Source organism: Cygnus olor, chromosome Z (genome assembly GCF_009769625.2).
Source record: "Cygnus olor isolate bCygOlo1 chromosome Z, bCygOlo1.pri.v2, whole genome shotgun sequence".
In the NCBI taxonomy this organism is placed as follows: Eukaryota; Metazoa; Chordata; class Aves; order Anseriformes; family Anatidae; genus Cygnus; species Cygnus olor.
In genome coordinates, this window is record NC_049198.1 from 612,846 (window position 1) to 629,764 (window position 16,919).

The following is a 16,919-nucleotide window of genomic DNA, read 5'->3' on the forward strand; positions in this document are numbered from 1 at the left end:
GGCTTTGCCAGTGACACCAGTGGGGCTGGGCACGGCTCCACAGGGGACCCAAAACCAGCGCTTGCCCTGGCTGTGTCTGCTGTCCAGGCACTAAGTTTTGCTCGTAAGAAGCAGAACTCAGAATTCTTTCTGATTTTTCTCCTCCCAGACAGGATTTCAGTTATTTAGCAGTAAAAAGCAAGTCAGGCGATACGGGAGTTGTTTCCTGAAGAGTTTTACAGGGAGCAGGTTAGAGGATAAAGCTGGTCTGAGAAAGTTGAATCCAGTGCAAATGGACAAACAGGAAAATGGTTCGGGGGCTACCTGGGGATGCGAGACCCCGGCTGGACCACTTGGTGAGCCCCAGGAAGGGGCTGCCACCTCCTCCGTCCCTATCACCGAGGCTCTGGGGCACCAGGGAGCCGACCTTGGACCTAGCAGCAGGAATAGGAAGTGAAAGATTTTTCCTCTCCCATCCCTGCACCAGGAATTGGATTATGGGGAAATAAATCCTGGCCTCAGCAGCAAATGCAGGGCTGCCCTTGTGAGACAACTCTCGAGCAGCCACCAGCTCTGGTGTCCCGGGGCCCCTGTGCATCCCCGCGGGGCAGGAAGAGCAGCCTGTGTGTCAAGGGACATTGCGGGCCCTGTGGTGCCCACATCTGGAAAAAAAATGGGGAACCAAGAGGCGATGGGAGAAGATGGGGGCTGGGGAAGAGGAGCGGGGTGCTTGTGGGATCCTGCTCTCTGTGGGTTGGGGAATGGCCCCCATTGAGAGGGTGGCAGGGCCACCCGCAGCATGGCTGATGGCACACTTGGCTGCCAGGGCCATGGTTAAAGATTAAAGCTGGCTCCAGTCTGCAATATTTATCTTGGGAGGGGGAGGACCCCAGGTTGTTTGGTTTGTGGGAAGTGTTGGGAAACGGTGACGCTGGTGTGGAGAGACCAGGCAGGGCTGGTGCACAGCGGGGTCAGCACGGGGTGGGTGTCCCCGTGCGGCGAGGTGGGGACGCTGCGGGCAGGATGGGGCCCACGTTGGCAGGTACACCTGCCCCTGCCACTTGCACTTCCTGTGCCCACATGAGCCTGGTGTGGGCCACAGCTTCAGCGGAGAGAAAAATTGGGGATGCAATGGTTTGTACAGGTGGCAGGAGACACACAGAAGCATTAGCATCTCACCGTAGAGGAAAATGAAAGGCACAGGCACTGCTGTGACATAAATACTCAAACCCACAAAACTTGCCAAGTTCTGCACCCTGGAATGGTGCAGGAAGAACAAAATTTTCTGTTTCGGTTTCATGGCGTGCACTTTGTACCAACAATGGCAAAACAGGCATGTAGGCAGTACCCCACTAGATCTTACAAGCTGATAGCATTTTTTTTTAGGCATATGTGCATTTATTGTCCTGATATAGTAATATGCATGTTTAAACCAGACTGAACACAATAGTGTAACATGTATCGTAGAACTGATCCCGCATTAATCGGGAGGGAACTAGGTTATGTTACAGCTGATCTCTAGTTTCTGCAGATAAGCTTTTATGAAGAATTGCCGGGAACCGGATTAGAATTTTTAGATATGCAGGTGAGCACCTAAATTATCACTTTATACATAATTTTTGAGTTTGGTATCCCAAAAATAGCCCCTAGCCAGTGTTGCCAGACAATAAACGCTGACAATGTAGATCGATTTGGCAATTGTTTAGGTTTCAGCAGTGGTTAGAGGGAGAAAAATCCCGAACAGGAGATGTTAACAAATGAGGCACCACGGGCAAGTGCTGCAGCCTTTAACTCTGAGCGTGCCTGGTGCGAGCAGGGCACGCTGCTCCCTCTCGCTCAGCCCGAGCCTTCTGCCGTCAGAGTCCACAGCCTGGCGGCCCAAACCCCAAGACCGAGGTTCCCCGCAGAGCCCCACCAGGGCATGGGTGCTGGTAAGTCTTAGACAGAGGTGGGAGGGAGCCCGTGCACTCAGGCACTGCCTTCACAGGCACTGAGCTAGGCAGTAAAGAAGAATTTGTGGGTATAGGAGAACGCTCTTATTACTGGATATCCTCTTCATTTTGTAAGGGCATAAAAGGATCCAATACCCACAAACTGCCTCTAATAAAAGACCAGAGAGCTAAAGCATTTTTTAATAGTGGGTGACTAACCACTGTGAGAACTTAAAAATAAGACGGTGGCTTCAGCAGCAGTGCAGCCTCTAAGTCACGCTGCTCCTGCTGCAGGGATGGCCGTGCTGCGGGGTCCCTGCGTGTGCCATGTGTATCATGTGTGCCACATGTGCTACGCTGCTGGCTGACCCGGTGCTTGTTACAGCCCCTTCCAGCCAGGGAAATGTGGCTCTGGGAATCCAGGTGAGTGTCAAAAAGCTGAGGGCAAAGCTCCTTTCAAGGAGCCGACAGGGAACTCAAGCAGGGTCGAGGCAAGCAGCAAGTCCTCTCTTGGCCTGGAAAGTGGCCACTGTGCAGAAATAGAGGAGAAATGATCGATCGGCTCTGACACAGCACAATGACAGCTCTCGGGGCTCCAGATCCACCCTGCGAGGAGGCCGAGTGGTTCTGAGCCCTGGCTGGAATCCAGTAGGCGTGAGTCTGCCCAAAAAGCCCACTGACACAGGTGAACCAGAAGCCGAGGGGCTGCCCCTGTGTGTTGTGTGGTCCCCTCGGCCTCCTGGCCTCACCACACAGCGTGGTGAGGAGGCCCAGGGCACACAAAGTCCGCTGTGCTCAGGGCTGCTGGGCCGCGCCTGGCTGGGGCCTTTAATCGCAGCCAGAGGAAGAGCTTCCTCTTCATCACCGCAGCACGGACACCGCTCCTGTAGGATCGGAGACTCCTCTGGTCCTTTGGTGTCTGCAGCTGGGATGTGCAAACCTCTGGGAGCACCACTCGATGCTCGCTGCGTGTCCCAGGCAGCGGGTGGCAGGGGCAGAGGCACCTCCCTGCTGGTGGCAGCCTGGAGCGGTGCTGGGCCTCGCGGGTGGCTCTGGGGCGGCCGAGTCCCCGCGAGCAGCAGCGCTGTGCTTTGAAAACATGCAACGAGGTAATGCTGTTGACTGTTCCCCATGTGTAATCTGTCCCAGAGAAGAAATATGTGTGTGTCTAGAAGCAAGGGGTTGTCCAAGAAATGTGTAAGTGGATTTGCTCCAGGTTTGGTTTACGGAGTTGAGAATGATAATAGGAGGCAGTGGGTGCGAGGAACCAGGAAGACACAGAGCTCACCTTCCTAAGAAGCAGAGAAAAGGAAATGGGTATTGCTGAACTCAGAGACCAAGAGGGTGAGAGCCCATAAAAACACAGGAGGAGAAGTTGCTCGGCATGTCCGGCAGCTCCTCACAGAATGGGCATTGAGGACACAAACCCAAAGTCACTGAGCATGGAAAGAGGATGGGAAGTGAGCTGAGAGCGCACCTGGGCTAAATCACAGACCCTAAAAACCTAAAAAGCAAGCAAGTGGTTAGTAGTCAGATGACCAAGGATGAATATAAAAGAGTAGCACATAAAATATAAGAAGAAGATTTGAGCCTGAGGCACAAATGAAAGAGCTACCAAGGGAGTTCAGAAGTAAAACTTCCGGTAAGTTGTTAATGGCAAGAAGCCCAAGGAGCGAGCTGTTCTGCGGCTCTGCAGGGAGGAAGAGCTGTTGGTAGGGAGCTGAGGTAGTTATCGGTGGTTCGCCGTCAGAATGGGAGGAGGTATCGGGAGGGTCCTGCAGGGGTCTGTCCTAGCCGGGCTCTGCTCAATATTTTCATTACCAGTCGGCATGACGGGCTGCCGAGGACGCTTGTTAAACGGGAGGACAGCACTCAGCCGGGAGGAGCTGCGAGCCTGTCGGAGGACGGGGTTAGCATTCAGGGTGGACTTGCAATGGGGTCAGGCCAGGCATGGGGGTGCGCTCTGAGGGCTGGGGGTGGGCTGGGACGGTGCCGTTCGCTCTGCCCACCGACGCCTTCGCAGTGTGGGAACCCGCTAAGGGTTAATGTCGTGGGCTGTGGGTCTCTGCAGAGTTCACCCAGCATTCCTGGAGCTCACCCAGCACCCCTGGAGCTCACCCAGCATTCGTCCACACAAGTATTTCCATGGGCTAATTATTCCTGAGTGGGGATTTTTGATGGGGCGTTTTTGGTGTTATTTAACATCAGTTTCATCGGCATAAAACATGCCTGGAGCTTGCACGATAACCATAGAAAAAGAATCATTGGACCTGGTGATCTCTTGAGGTCCGTTCCAACCCCTACAATTCTGTGATTGTGTGATTCTGTGGTATACCAGCTTGAAGGGAAAGGTGGGCAAATCAGCTTGCCTCTGCATTAGCACTCAGCCCCAGGTCAGAGGGCTGTAATCCTGACAGCTCATCCCACAGCTGGCGTGGGGAGGGGGCCACACGAAGCCCCCAGTGTGTTTGTACCAGTGACTAGTCTGCCCGTGTACCTCAGTCAGGAGAAAAAAAATCACTGCTAGTGTGGGAGTGCATTAGCTGCTTGGGCTCATTAGCATGAAGGGTAATTTGCACTAATCAGCCTGATGCAGAAGCAGTATGGGGAACCCGGGCTGCCAGCCGGGGCCGTGTGGCACGGCTGGGGATAACGGCAGTCTGTTCTTCAGGTCTTTGGTGGGGCTATCGAGCTGTGCGGGTGAGATCGGGTGCTAGTGAGCACCGCACATCGCTCCTGGAGATTCGTACGCCAGGCACGAGGCCAAGAAAAGCAAGCGCCGTTTCATCCACTGAGCATCTGTCACGGGTATCTCGAGAGGAATCGGCAGCGGAGGGCTTGAACCGAGACACCGTATCCCCGATGACTGGCTCTTGCCTAGCCCAGCGCCTGCAATACAGCTGGGGCTGCGCCGAGCCGTGTTTGTTCTGCTAGGGTGCAGCATTCGTGGCACACTGTCACATAATTTGTCTGAGCGTATTTCCAACCACACAGTGTATCCTGTACAATATGGAACGGTTTTTGATTAACATGATGATCTGGCGCTCTGCAGCATGTGCCTATGGCACGGAAAAGCCCTCCAATTCAGGCCATTAATTATTATTGACAGCAGGCAGTTAAGAAAATACAAAAGGAAGAAGTGGACGCAGTTGAGTTTTACAGACTTCCAATGCACAATAAAACATTTTATTTAAAAACAATGCATTCAATATTGTGTTTTGGCACATGAGTCAATGTTGCAGGCACATTCACACCAAACAATAACATTGCTGGAAGATTCAAAATGAATCATCGCGTTTTTCTCCACAAACTATGGTCACGACAAGTATGCAGTACTCCTTTACAGAAAGAACCAGGCTCCTTGCTCACAAATGTGACGACGTATTTACATGCACAATGCACTGTGCAGGCCACATCCAAACCTCAGATGTGCGGCCACATCTGGTACAAAACATGTCAGTCTGCGGGCCCGATCCTGATCGCTCTGAAGCCAACAGAGACTCTTCAGGGGGAGCAAGACTCAATGCCAGTTCTGCTTGCAACATATCTCACAACATGTGCAGCTTCGCATGCCATTCACCTGAGAGTGTACTCTGGCCCTTTGTGAACATTAGCCATTTAAAAATAAATAATACTTTTAGTATGGCCATTAAATAATGAATCCTTTATTACAATTATGGCATTTTTTTCTTTTTTTTTAATATTTATCTTTTTATCGAAAACAACTCCATCAGGCATTGAACTGTATAGCCGTTTGAATAAAGACACATTCATTTACAGAAAACCTGCTTCCTAAACGATTTGTTTTTGCAACCTTCATTCACAGTTAGTTATATTTCACAACTACTTGCTTTTTGGTATACTCCACAACTAAAACTGGTAGCCAAAACGCCTTTTTTAAATGTATCCTGCTACCATTCACTGAAAAGATGCAAGCAACTAAAACACAAAACGAAGATGCATAAAAGGAGGAAAGGTAACACGCGTGTTTCCATTCTTATGTACACCTGCTCCTTCCCGTTCCCGGTCGACGGCCCCGTCCCAGCGCGGGGCACGTCCTCGGCTGTCCCCGGAGCTAGTCGGAGACCTTCTCTCGACTTTGTAAACTGAAATGTTTTGTACTTACGAGTATTGATCACACTGCATTACACATACTTTCATTTAGCTATATTTGTTTGTCTAGACATTCAGTGATAGTGTATATTTTCCCTGAACCGTCATGAATTCATTTAGATAAAGAGCAACAGGAAGATTTTGGGCCAAACAAAAGCGAAGGAAGAGTCTAGCCAGCACGATAACGAATGCAGCTGGGATTTGCTGTCCTGAGGACGCAGGGCTGCAGCTGGCATCTTCCTGCAGCTGGGAGCCAGGCAGGAGCACGCTCGCTTTTTTTAACAAAAATGACGTTTTCTGCCCTGGTTAAGGAGCAAGCCCCTAACACGGGGTTCTACAGGAAAACCAGCCTGAAAGCGGGGCTTGAGAAAGAAGCCCAGCCCTGGCCCTGAGCAACCAGGAGGGTCTATACCTGCCTGGCAAGCAGAGCTGCCCGTGCAGCCAGCACAGCCTGCCCTTCCCCTTTGGTCTCTACGAAGAACAGAATTCAAAGAGATCTAAGGAAAGAGGCAGAAACAAAAGATGCACATTTTAAAGATGGTTTTCCACATTGCAACAGCTCGGACAAAAAATATTGATACTAAGAAGCAATTTACTTTGGGCTGTATCGCGCCATTGATTTTGGGGCAGAACTCCCCATTAAAATCAATGATTCTGAAATGTTCAATGTGGTTCTGAAAAATCAATGGGGAGTTTTGCTTAAAAATCAATGATATAATATGGCCCTTTGTCAATAATTTTTCTGTGCTCCCATTTCCGAATATTTGCAGTCGTTTCCACGCTGCCTTCTCTGCACTCGGTGCCTCTTTGTGCCCCCGCGCAGCAGCAGCTCGGCGGTGACCGCTGTCCCCTGGGACCGGCACCGTGCCCTGGCCCCCCTCTGCCTCGGGTCAGGCCTCACTGCGAGCAGGAGGAACCTAAGAGGCGCCTAAGTTAGGGAGGCCAAACGAAGCCCGTGCTGTGTCAGACAGCTTTCCACCACAGTCCACCACAGAAACGACGGCAGCCGTCGGGAGAACAGGCATTCCACACGCGGGCATCTTCCTGGCTTTACTGCAGTTACGGAAGTCGTTTACATTTTAAAAAATAAACTATGACAATTTAAAGAACTGCCTTGGGGCAATTTAGGTTTTTGGTTTCAGCTTCTAAGTTTACTGATTATCTTCTAACACGGGTGCTCTAGAGCAGTCGTTCTGAACAGACAGAAGACACGCACTGTCAGGACAGACGGACGGAGGCCCTGGCAGTGCCGCTGCTCCCTTCCCTGCTCCTCTCACAGCAATGCCAGGGCAGGAGCTGCCCCCGGCCGCTCCCCTCGGCTCAGCCAGGGGAAACACTTGTGCCACCAGCCCTTCCGGGGACACCCGGGGGTCCCGTGCGCCTGCCCAGCAGCCACAGCCTCCCCGCAGGGCCGTTGTGGTGCCCCCAGAGCAAGGGCTCGGCCGGGCTGTGCTCCCTGCAGCAAAAACAGCCCCGGAGGCACACGAGGTACACAGATGGAAATACGTGTGTTTAGGCTATGGATATTTACTTGCGAGTACGTCTAATTTAAAGTAGTTATGTCAAGTAAACACTACGCAGCAGCCAAGCAAGACCTGCCAGTGCAATTTTGCCATTGAGAGCCAGCAGTTGAAAACTGTATAGAGTGCACTGGCCTCCACATTCAAGCAAATATAATGATAATTGTTCATATTTCTTTAATTTGCTGATTAAAAATGACCTCTCCTGACACGAAGCTGATAGCCTGCCCCTTAATCAAAATAGCTGCCGCTAAGCAGGGGCCAGCAGGCGTCACAGGCCGGGCCGCAGGGCGTGGGGGGGCCCTTTGCTCCCCAGGGCTCCCGGCCGAGCCGCACACTCAGCTGTGCACCAACCGCAAAGCGATTCGCCTGCCCTAGCAAACATGCGTCTACTGTACAGCTCCACAGCAAATTATATCAGAGATGATTAGTTACTGTATGTCATGAGCAATTAGCGCAGAATCCTTCCTTCCCTGTGTCATTTGTCTTTTGCTGTTTTAGGGTGTGCTCTGGCACCTGGAGAAGGCTTTGTGGCCAGGCTCAGCTAGGCCGGGTACTCCCTGCTCCTGCTCACTGCCAGCAGCGTTTCGGGCCGGGGCAGCCTGGCGCCGTGGCTGGAGGGTGGCTGAGCCCAGCCCCGTGCTCAGCCTGGCTGCCACCGCATTCCCCTGGGCACCATGCTGAGCAGGGCAGGGCTGACCGCCCGCGGGTGCCATCCTGCCAACCTCAGCACCGGGGGACCCTGTGCTCTGGGTCTGTCACCTGGGAATAGTGGGCTGGCTGTCCTGCTCTGCATCACCCTGCGCGGCCGCGCTCTGATCCCTGACTGCGGCCCTCACCTGCTACTACAACACAAATAATAAATGGCAATATTAATAATAAAAGCACCACATGGCATAACACGCTAGCGTTACTACACGGCTATGTCTTCATAATCACATTTGCTAGAAGTCATACTCTGCTGTACGAACAGTGGTGAGCGCAGGACGATTGCGACAGCAAGGAAAGCCGGAGATGCCAGCAGAGCTGATGCAGAATTACACCCTGGGAAAGAGAACTTCGCAGTCAGGAGGTTTCTACACAAGTGTGTCTGAAGTCACTTGTGGACAGCAGGCCGGCATGCCATGCCAGAGAGCATCCAAGCCCCTTCCACAGCTCTAAATGCCCATTGCGAAAGTAAAAGCCGGAAAATGCTGGATAACTAAATAGGGAAGAAGGGGGGATTTTCAAAAGGGCTTTATAACTCTCGGTATTTGCAGACAGTGCAGAGGGATGACGTACCTCCCTGCCGGAATAGGCTGAATTTGGTCGTGTGGCGGATGCGGTGGCTTTCCCCTCAAAGCGCAGGAGGTGCCTGTTGTGGCTGGGGGTGCTTTGAGGGGCCGGGGATGAGACCGGGCCGGGAGGGAGCCGGGTGGCCCAGGGGCTGGTTTGGGGGCGTGGGGCTGGCTGTGGGCACCGGGCGATGCTCCCGGTCGCTCCGAGTTTGTGTGGTACCGGAGCCCCCTGCCCTCTTCCTATGTCTGCGTGTGGGTACGGAGTCACTGAAAAACTAAAAGGTGCAATTTTAAGGTATGATTTTAAATTGTCTTTTGCATCTTCTTTCAGTGTATAGTCAGTTCTCAGCGTCATACAGAATAATATAAAAATGTTAAAATACTTTTAAGCATACTTGCTTTAATTAGAAAAACAGTTACTTTACAGACTCCTTTATCCTGAGACATCATGGCCAAGATTTTCAAATATGTGACCCTAAGATTTGTCCTTTTTGCAAACAGTCTGATTTTCAAAGGAACTTAGAAAGCTGTGTCTCCCTTTGACTGCACTGACTGTTTGTGACCGGAAAATGAGGCCACTAATTCAGTTGTCTGACCGTGGACTTAGGGATGTAAATGGGGAAATCCAGTAATTGTATTTCCTGTTCCCTGTGCTCCTGCTACACTCGCTTCCCTTTAAAAGCCATTTTTTAGGAACTTGGAAGTCCTGATTTCATTCCGTTGTCTGCCTGCCTGGCTCCCCCCGACCCGCTCACCCTTGTGGGTGCTTGGTGTGGCCGGGCCGGAGGGACGGCTGGGCGCACCTCTGCCGAGCGGTGTGGAGCACTGCAAGGCGTGAGCTGGGGCAGACGGGGCTTCTGGTGCGGGTTGGCCCATCCCGTTATCCAGGCTGAGGGGGCCTGCCAGCCCTCCCTGCACAGCCCGCTCCTCCAGGCGCACACCTCGCCGCGAGGGGCCGGGTGCTACGTGGGGCCTCTTCCGCACCGCTGTCATGCGCCGCAGTGAGCGGTGTGGGAGCCTGGCTGCACGCAGGGGTAAATGGGTGCTCCTGGCGGCTCCCTGTGCCGCAGTATGGGCACGGGCTCCGTGCGCTCACAGCCGAGGAGACGTTGTCTCCCAAAAGGTGCTTCCCACCGAGGACACGGCCTCGAGAGGGACGCACGGCCTGGCGCCGCGCTGGGGCTCGCCTCGCCACGGGGTAGACACTCCACAGAGACCTACGGCCGCCCGTTTGGTATTTCAACTTCAAAATTAAAAGACCAAATAGTGTCACACAGATGTGAATGAAAATGTTTCAGTCGGTCTAATTTGGACTAGGGTGTGGCCCCAACTGACTTAAAACACTGGAGTATTCTAAGAGTAATACAAATGCCTAGCTAAAGTACAAGCTGTATTTTCACCTTTTCCATGAGGTCTTAAAAAAATGTAAAATTCAGTAAATACGAAAATATGCAAGCTGTGGAAATTTGGGATCCTTGCTGAAGAACTTGTAAGTGATAATAAAACTGGGATTCTGGGTGGCTTTTTCAGTCAGCCACGCCAACTAGATGGATGCTGAGCTACTAATAGCAATGTATACAAGAGAAGCGATACCTTTTAAAATTAGCACTCCTAATTCTAATCTGAAAGGAACAATTGACTTAAGATGTTTAGAGGCATTTAGTGGAATGCTGAAATAGGAAAAGATTTTAAAAGATACTTCATAGCATATATATAAATGCAAAATATTTCAACTTTGCTGTTATGCTGCATGAATAGCATCCACAGAATCTGATAAATGCTTCTGCACTGCTAAATATGCTTAAACCCTTTGATGAACAGTGACAAGGGTGATTAAAAAGCATCTTTATATTATGGAAAATATTTTAGGGTGGGTATTATTATTTTTTTTTTTAGAATTGTATCTGAAGAATGTTTACTCAGATTTGGGCACTTTTTAGACAATCATTTGGCACTTCAAGATTAGGTTCTTAGGCACAATGCGACAAGGTCAGTTTGGCCAGTCCTTCACCGTGCATCCTGTAGAGCAGCTGGAACTCTGCAGGCAGCTGGTGGGACTCCTGCCACTTGGTTGTGAACTTTGTTCCTTTCTTATCATAGTAGTGGTATGGGAGGTCTTCCCTTGTGTTGGGGTCGAACCCGAACGGCCAGAATCCGTACAAGTGAATCTCTTCGCATATGGCAGAAGCAAGTGTATACATGAGAATACCTGTGCTCAGCCGCTTGGGTGACAGGTGTTTGTTTTTCCAGTATCTGTGAAAAAGAACAAAGGCGCGTTAGTATAGGGTACACATAATGCCACGGGTTTGTTGTAAGAAAAAAAAAGGAAAAATTACTGCATGGAGACCATCAAAAATACTGCTGCATGGAGACCGTCAGTGCTCACAGCTGTTAACCCCAGCAAGGTAAGGATTGCTGTTCTGGTCAGTCTGTAATGAACAGGACTGCAGAACTACCTTATTACCAGTCTGATTCTGATTCTCTTTTGTGATCCCCTTCTGCATGTCTTTTTGTTTTTTTAACCTGGAAAAGCAGTGCCTTATCCAGAAAGGTAGATTCACTGGCTCCTGGTCACATGCGCCACATTTTCCTTGTATAAATTACTACAGATTTGCTTGGATCACCCTGCAGATGTCTGTTAGCATCCCCATTTGCTAGCTGGGAAGAGCAAGTTCTTCTATAAGTGGTGCTTTTCTTATGCAGAATCTCACTCAACTCCTCCGTACTCCTTCTGTCTCTGCAAAGCCCCAGCAGGAGCAGAGCCCATGGCAGAGCACGCCCTGTGCGCACAAGCAGCCCACCTCAGATGTGCCTCAGTATAAATCCGTACAGAAATAATTGAAGCACTTACTGAAACAATAACAAAACTGCGTTTGCTTTGAAAGCAGACGGTATCGGGTCCTGACTTGCTAGACAGTGCCTATCAGGTTAGTCGTGAACAGAAAAATAAATGCAGTTGTATTGGTATGGAGAGAAATATGTATTTTGACAAGTTAAATGTGATAGAAAAATACGCACCTGTTAACGTGTTGCATTATATTTCCTGGCCAAGCCAACTGGACCTTTAGTTGCCCTCTATGCTCAACAAAGAAGTCAACCAGTGTTCTTGTGACTGTTGCTGATGTGTGGAAGAAAAAAGCTGGGATCCAAAGAATGGCTCCATCAAGCTTTTTTAGACTTAAAAAGAAGTTGTTGCGATCCTGAATGGTCAAAAGGTTGTTGTAATACTTCTCCAGGATGCTGGGGTTGAAGGTTGTGAGATTGGTTTTCCTTCCAACATCTTTTTGGAATGCCTCAGTTGGAGCAAAATTGCAACGAAAAACAAAATCAGATTTATCTATTTCTTGTCCGCACTGACTCCCAGTCAGGATTCCGCTATTTCCAACCACGGCACAAATGTTGTAATGCTTATTCAGGATCGGTGACACGTCTGGAAGTAGTGATCTGAAGTTATTACTAATAGAAAAAACGTACTTATGGCTGGAATAATCATAATGCATCAGCTGTCCAATCCGAACACTATTCTTGGTCAAAGAAAAATTTTTTATTACATCGACATGCTGAAGGATTTCTTGCCTAAAATAAAACAGAAAAACAAAAGAAAACATTGAGTTATATTTCTCCCTTTTCTGTGGTGGAGAGATTTATTTCCAGCTAGACTTTTTTTTTTTTTTTTTTTTTTTTACATGCAGCAAAGCAGTTTCCTGAGCAATGTGGTGCAATGGCTTTAAAATTAATATACATAAATAGGAACGATGGAGCTGGCTGCTCACGTAATGCTCCGCTTGGCTTTACTGGCCTGTCCTGACTGATGCCAGCTAAGGATGTGTCCATGTCTGCTGTAATAGTGTCAGGATTAAAATATCGGATTCACCATATAAATGTGAGGAATGTAACTAACAGTATACACTTCCCACGTTCACCTTCCTGAAGTGTAGGGTGAAACACATTTCTGTTTGTGCTGCAACATGCCTGGTGGAAGAGTTTGCTGCTGCTGCTGTTCTCTGCACATATTTCACTCTCAGTTCTGGACCACGGATCTCTGGTAATGATGGATATTGTGTTTGCCATGACGCATTTGAAGCAATACCAAGAAGTCCAGCTGAATTAACAGTAACGTAGCTGATTTTTTAAATACAAGTACTTCTTGTGTTCTCATTAAGAAGCTTTGAGTCACAAAACAAGCGACAGTCACTGTCTCTCTTTATGTAAACATAATTCCTTAATGTCTTTTTTGAGCAAGCATGCCAGCATCTTTGCAAGGGTTATTAGGAACACAAAAAAACAAACAAAACCAACCCTGCTCAGGAATTTCCCTAGCAGGGCATAAAATTAGAAAACCAATACCACTTTATTTGCTCATGTTTATGGAAAACAAACAACCTTTCTTCCAGCTCGCATCCTCCAATGTCTAAGCATTAATGGAGTCCCACTGGGTACCCTAATTATGGGTTATGGCTGACAGACAAATGCAGAGGCAGATCCTGAGGCATTAGCTAAAACCAACAGAGGGGTGACACTGAGTTATTTATTAAGAATGAGATGGTGGTGCCAGGAATGAAGCCATACTACAGGGGGGCACACCAGCCGGGGAGATCCCAGGGAAGGGATGGGGCAGGCAAAGTGCCATCGCCTCTCGGAGGCCCACAGCTCCTTATCGGCTTCTTTTGGGTTCCTTATGGGCGGTGGGCAGCATTTGGCAGTGCTGGAAGTTCATCACCGGCCTGCTGTGCCTGCAGCAGTGCTGCCCTGGGACTGGAGAGCGACCAGAAGGGAGGAGAGAAGCCCAGGCCCTGCGTCCTGGTGCTGCAGGGCTGCAATGGCCCCACTCTGCAGGGCTGAGGGACCCGGGTTCATGTTCCGTGGGTGGGATATGTGAACAGTCACGGTGCGGCCTCTAAACCAGCAGGCATTCATCAAGACAAAGCCAGAGCCAAGATGGCAGTAGCTATCTTAAACGGCTAAAGGATTCTGTTTTCTTTGACTTCACTGCTGTATATAAATACTGCAGTAAGGCCAATAAATAAAAGAGGCTGGGCAGACATCACCGAGTTCACATCACGGTGAGGAAAAGAAAAGCCCATTTTGCTTCACATGAAGTACAGGGCAGCTCTGAGGAAGCTTAAGGAACCGAGAAACTCTTTCTATTGCCACGAGGCCGTGAAAGTCAGCGCACCTTGTGAACGGGCGGCAGAAGCCAATGTGCAGTGAGGGCATCTCAGGGGGGTCCGGGCTTGGTGGCCCCCCCGAGCCGCCCCCAGCCCGCCCGGCCAGCCGGAGCGGTGCCAGGAGGCAGAGCCGCACCGCACTCGCTCAGAGCTGCTGGTGTCTGGGAAGTTGTGCTGGGCATGTTCTGCCCTCCGTGAACATGGCACTTCATGGCTGCTACAGGCTGATTTGTTTCGAGTTTTAAGCAGCCAGCCATTTATCTTGATAAATGACAATTTCTCTCGCACTCTGGGAAACTGGGTCATGTTCTGTTTGGTAAAAGGATGCATGTTGCAGCTTGGTGTCCTGCTCTGAAATAATCAATTCCTCCACGATAACTGTAACCATCTTGGGAAATGCTCTGATTCAGCCTTTGTTTCTCACGGCTGGCGAATTACTCAGAACTCGGAGTATTTAGCAGCCCCAGATTGCATTTTCCTAAACCCTCGGGGGAAGGGGATAACCTCAGGGAAGGTGAGAGGGGGCGAGCGGCGCCGGGCGCTCACCTCTGGTGCGCGAACGCGGTCCGGTTGAACACCCACTTGGAGGGCTTCTCCTGCAGCTCGTGGGTCAGGGAGTTCGTGATGGGCACGAACGAGGGGTCCAGGAACTTCAGCGCGAACTGCGACCTGCAAAGGAGCGCACGGACCCACACGGGCACAGGGGCACACACCCAGGGGCACACGCACGGGGCACGCACCCAGGGGCACACGCCCAGGGGCACACGCACGGGGCACACGCACGGGGCACGCACCCAGGGGCACGCACCCAGGGGCACGCACCCAGGGGCACACGCAGGCCGCACCCCGTCTCCAGCCGAGCCCGACCCGCGCCCCGAGCCGGGCGGCAGCACCACGGACAGCGCCGGCTGCTGCGCGCCGCTCCCCGACGGGCCGGGCCGGGCCGTGCCGAGCCGCTGCCCACCCTGCAGCCCCCCCCGAGGCGCCGAGGTTCCCACGCCCGGCCCGGGGGCCCCGCGGTCCGGAGGGGCCGCCCGCCTCCCGCAGCCCCGGGGACGGGGCAGCACGGATGGGCCGGGCAGGGGCGGCGTGTCCCCGGGCTGCGGGGGAGCGGCGGCGGGGCCGTGCCGGGAGCGGGCAGCGGGCCGGGGCCGCGGGGCCTTCCCGGGGCCTTCCCGCGGGGCCCCGCCGAGCAGCGCCGGGGCTTCCCCGGCACCGGCTGGAGGCAGCGGGGAGCGGGTGCGGGGGTGCCGCGGGTGCCGTGGGTGGGACGGGTGGGACGGGAAGGCCCCCGCCTCCGGGCCGTGCCCGGCCGGGCAGCCCCCCCAGGCTGGCCTCACCTGAATCCCGCGTGGAACATGTACATGCGGGGCCCCCCCGCGCCGGCGGCGCGGGGCGCGCCGAAGATGTTGTCCTTCTTGAGCGAGACGTAGCTGATGAGGGAGAGGATGAGCAGCGCGATGCTCAGCATCACCAGCCCCAGCACGCTGGCCACCCGCACCATCTTGCAGCTCCTCATGCCGGGAGGCGGCCCCGCGGCTGGGCGTGTGCGGGGGGGCCGCCGCGGGGCTGCATGGGGGGGCGGCGGACGCGGGGGCGGCGGGCTCGGCCCGGCGGCGGGGACGGGGCCGGCACCGGCGGCAGCCGCCGAGAAAATGGAGGGAGGGAGGGAGGGAGGGAGGCAGCGAGCGGCGGCGCGCTGAAATGGCAGCCGGCAGCGGCAACCCGGCGGCCCGGCTCCGGCAGCCCCGAGCGCCGCCGTGCCCCCCCCGCCGCCCCGGCGCACGGCCCGGCCCCCCCGGGCCCCGCTTTCCTCCGACAGCCCCGGGGGCCCTCCCCGACGTGTGCCCCCGCCAGCCCCGGGTGCCCCGCGGTGCTCCCCCCGCCAGCCCGGGGGTGCCCAGCCCGGCCCCGCGGCGACCTCCCGCAGCCGCTGGGTGCCCCCGGGTGCCCCCCCCAGCCCGGCCCCGCGGAGCCCCGGGTGCCCCGTGGGAGCGGGGCTCCCCCCGCGCACCGTTTCTCGCCCGCGTTCCCCCTCCGGCAACGGCACCCGGCTGCGCTTTGGGCTGCACCCCGCAAACCCACGGTGCCCCCCAGCCCCACGGTGTCCCCCTGGCTGGAGGGCCGGGGGCTGCCAGGGGCTGCGGGTGGCCGGGTGGCTGGTGCAGCGCTGCAGGGTCTGCGTCTCAGCCTGCACCTCGGCACTGCAAAACCCACGCAGAGACCCCTTGCTTTCTAAAACCAAGGAGTTTGGGCCACGATGCTACCTAAAAGAGCCCCGGCTGCAATTAACTGGCCCATAAATGAGACACGCAAACTGAGGAACATTCGTCTCCTACGAACACAACTTGTGCGTGCTGCAGTACTTCCAGTGTTTCTTCAAGCTACATTTTTTTTTCCTTATGAAGCTCACCCCCATAGACTGCTCTGCCTCTGAGCCCCGAGTTCATAGAAGTGCCTTATAAATAATAAATATTGTCTTTGTAGCACCATCCTTGCTCTGGGCTATATCCTACAAGCTCCCCATGCATGAGGCTCTCTTTGAAGAGGTGGAACATGAGGAGCTTGCAGGGCTGGGTTTTACGTCACAGCATGGTTCTTCAGCCTTCAGTGGGAATTCGGCCTGAGTATGGCCGGAGGACTGTATCCCATTGCCGTGGGATCCTTGTGGCTTTGGCAGAGAGAGAAGAGAATGTAAATTTAGGAAATAACGCTGCTTTGATATAGCAGACAGTTTTTTTTGCACTCCTCTTCACGTGGTTTCCGATCAACTCTTTTGCTGTTGTTCCCACAGTGTGTGGTGCCCTCAGCTTCATCACGTCCACCCAGGCTGCTCAGGACATAGCATCCACAACTTTTTAGAGATAGATACTTTGGAAATCAATTCTATAGTACCTAGCATTAATCTTATGTGATTTCTGGCCACGCATG

General features: G+C 52.8%; 1 protein-coding gene across 1 annotated transcript; it reads right to left on the reverse strand.

Annotated features, from left to right (window-relative positions):
- Positions 1-5,062: 5,062 nt before the first annotated feature.
- ST8SIA3 (ST8 alpha-N-acetyl-neuraminide alpha-2,8-sialyltransferase 3) lies at positions 5,063-15,560 on the reverse strand. The gene is made up of 4 exons (XM_040541604.1): positions 15,329-15,560; positions 14,535-14,657; positions 11,839-12,396; positions 5,063-11,073 (listed from the first exon to the last, which is right to left on the reverse strand). The coding sequence occupies exons 1-4, from the start codon at positions 15,505-15,507 to the stop codon at positions 10,791-10,793; spliced, it is 1,143 nt and encodes a 380-aa protein (XP_040397538.1). The 5' UTR covers positions 15,508-15,560; the 3' UTR covers positions 5,063-10,790.
- Between the last annotated feature and the right edge of the window lie 1,359 nt (positions 15,561-16,919).

Coding starts and splice junctions, on each gene's coding strand:
- ST8SIA3 (XM_040541604.1), bottom strand. CDS start 15,507: ATGAGGAGCTGCAAGATGGTGCGGGTGGCCAGCGTGCTGGGGCTGGTG. Junction 14,658..15,328: donor ATGTTCCACGCGGGATTCAG/GTGAGGCCAGCC, acceptor GCTCCTTTGCAG/GTCGCAGTTCGCGCTGAAGT. Junction 11,074..11,838: donor ATAATGCAACACGTTAACAG/GTGCGTATTTTT, acceptor TCTTTTTCACAG/ATACTGGAAAAACAAACACC.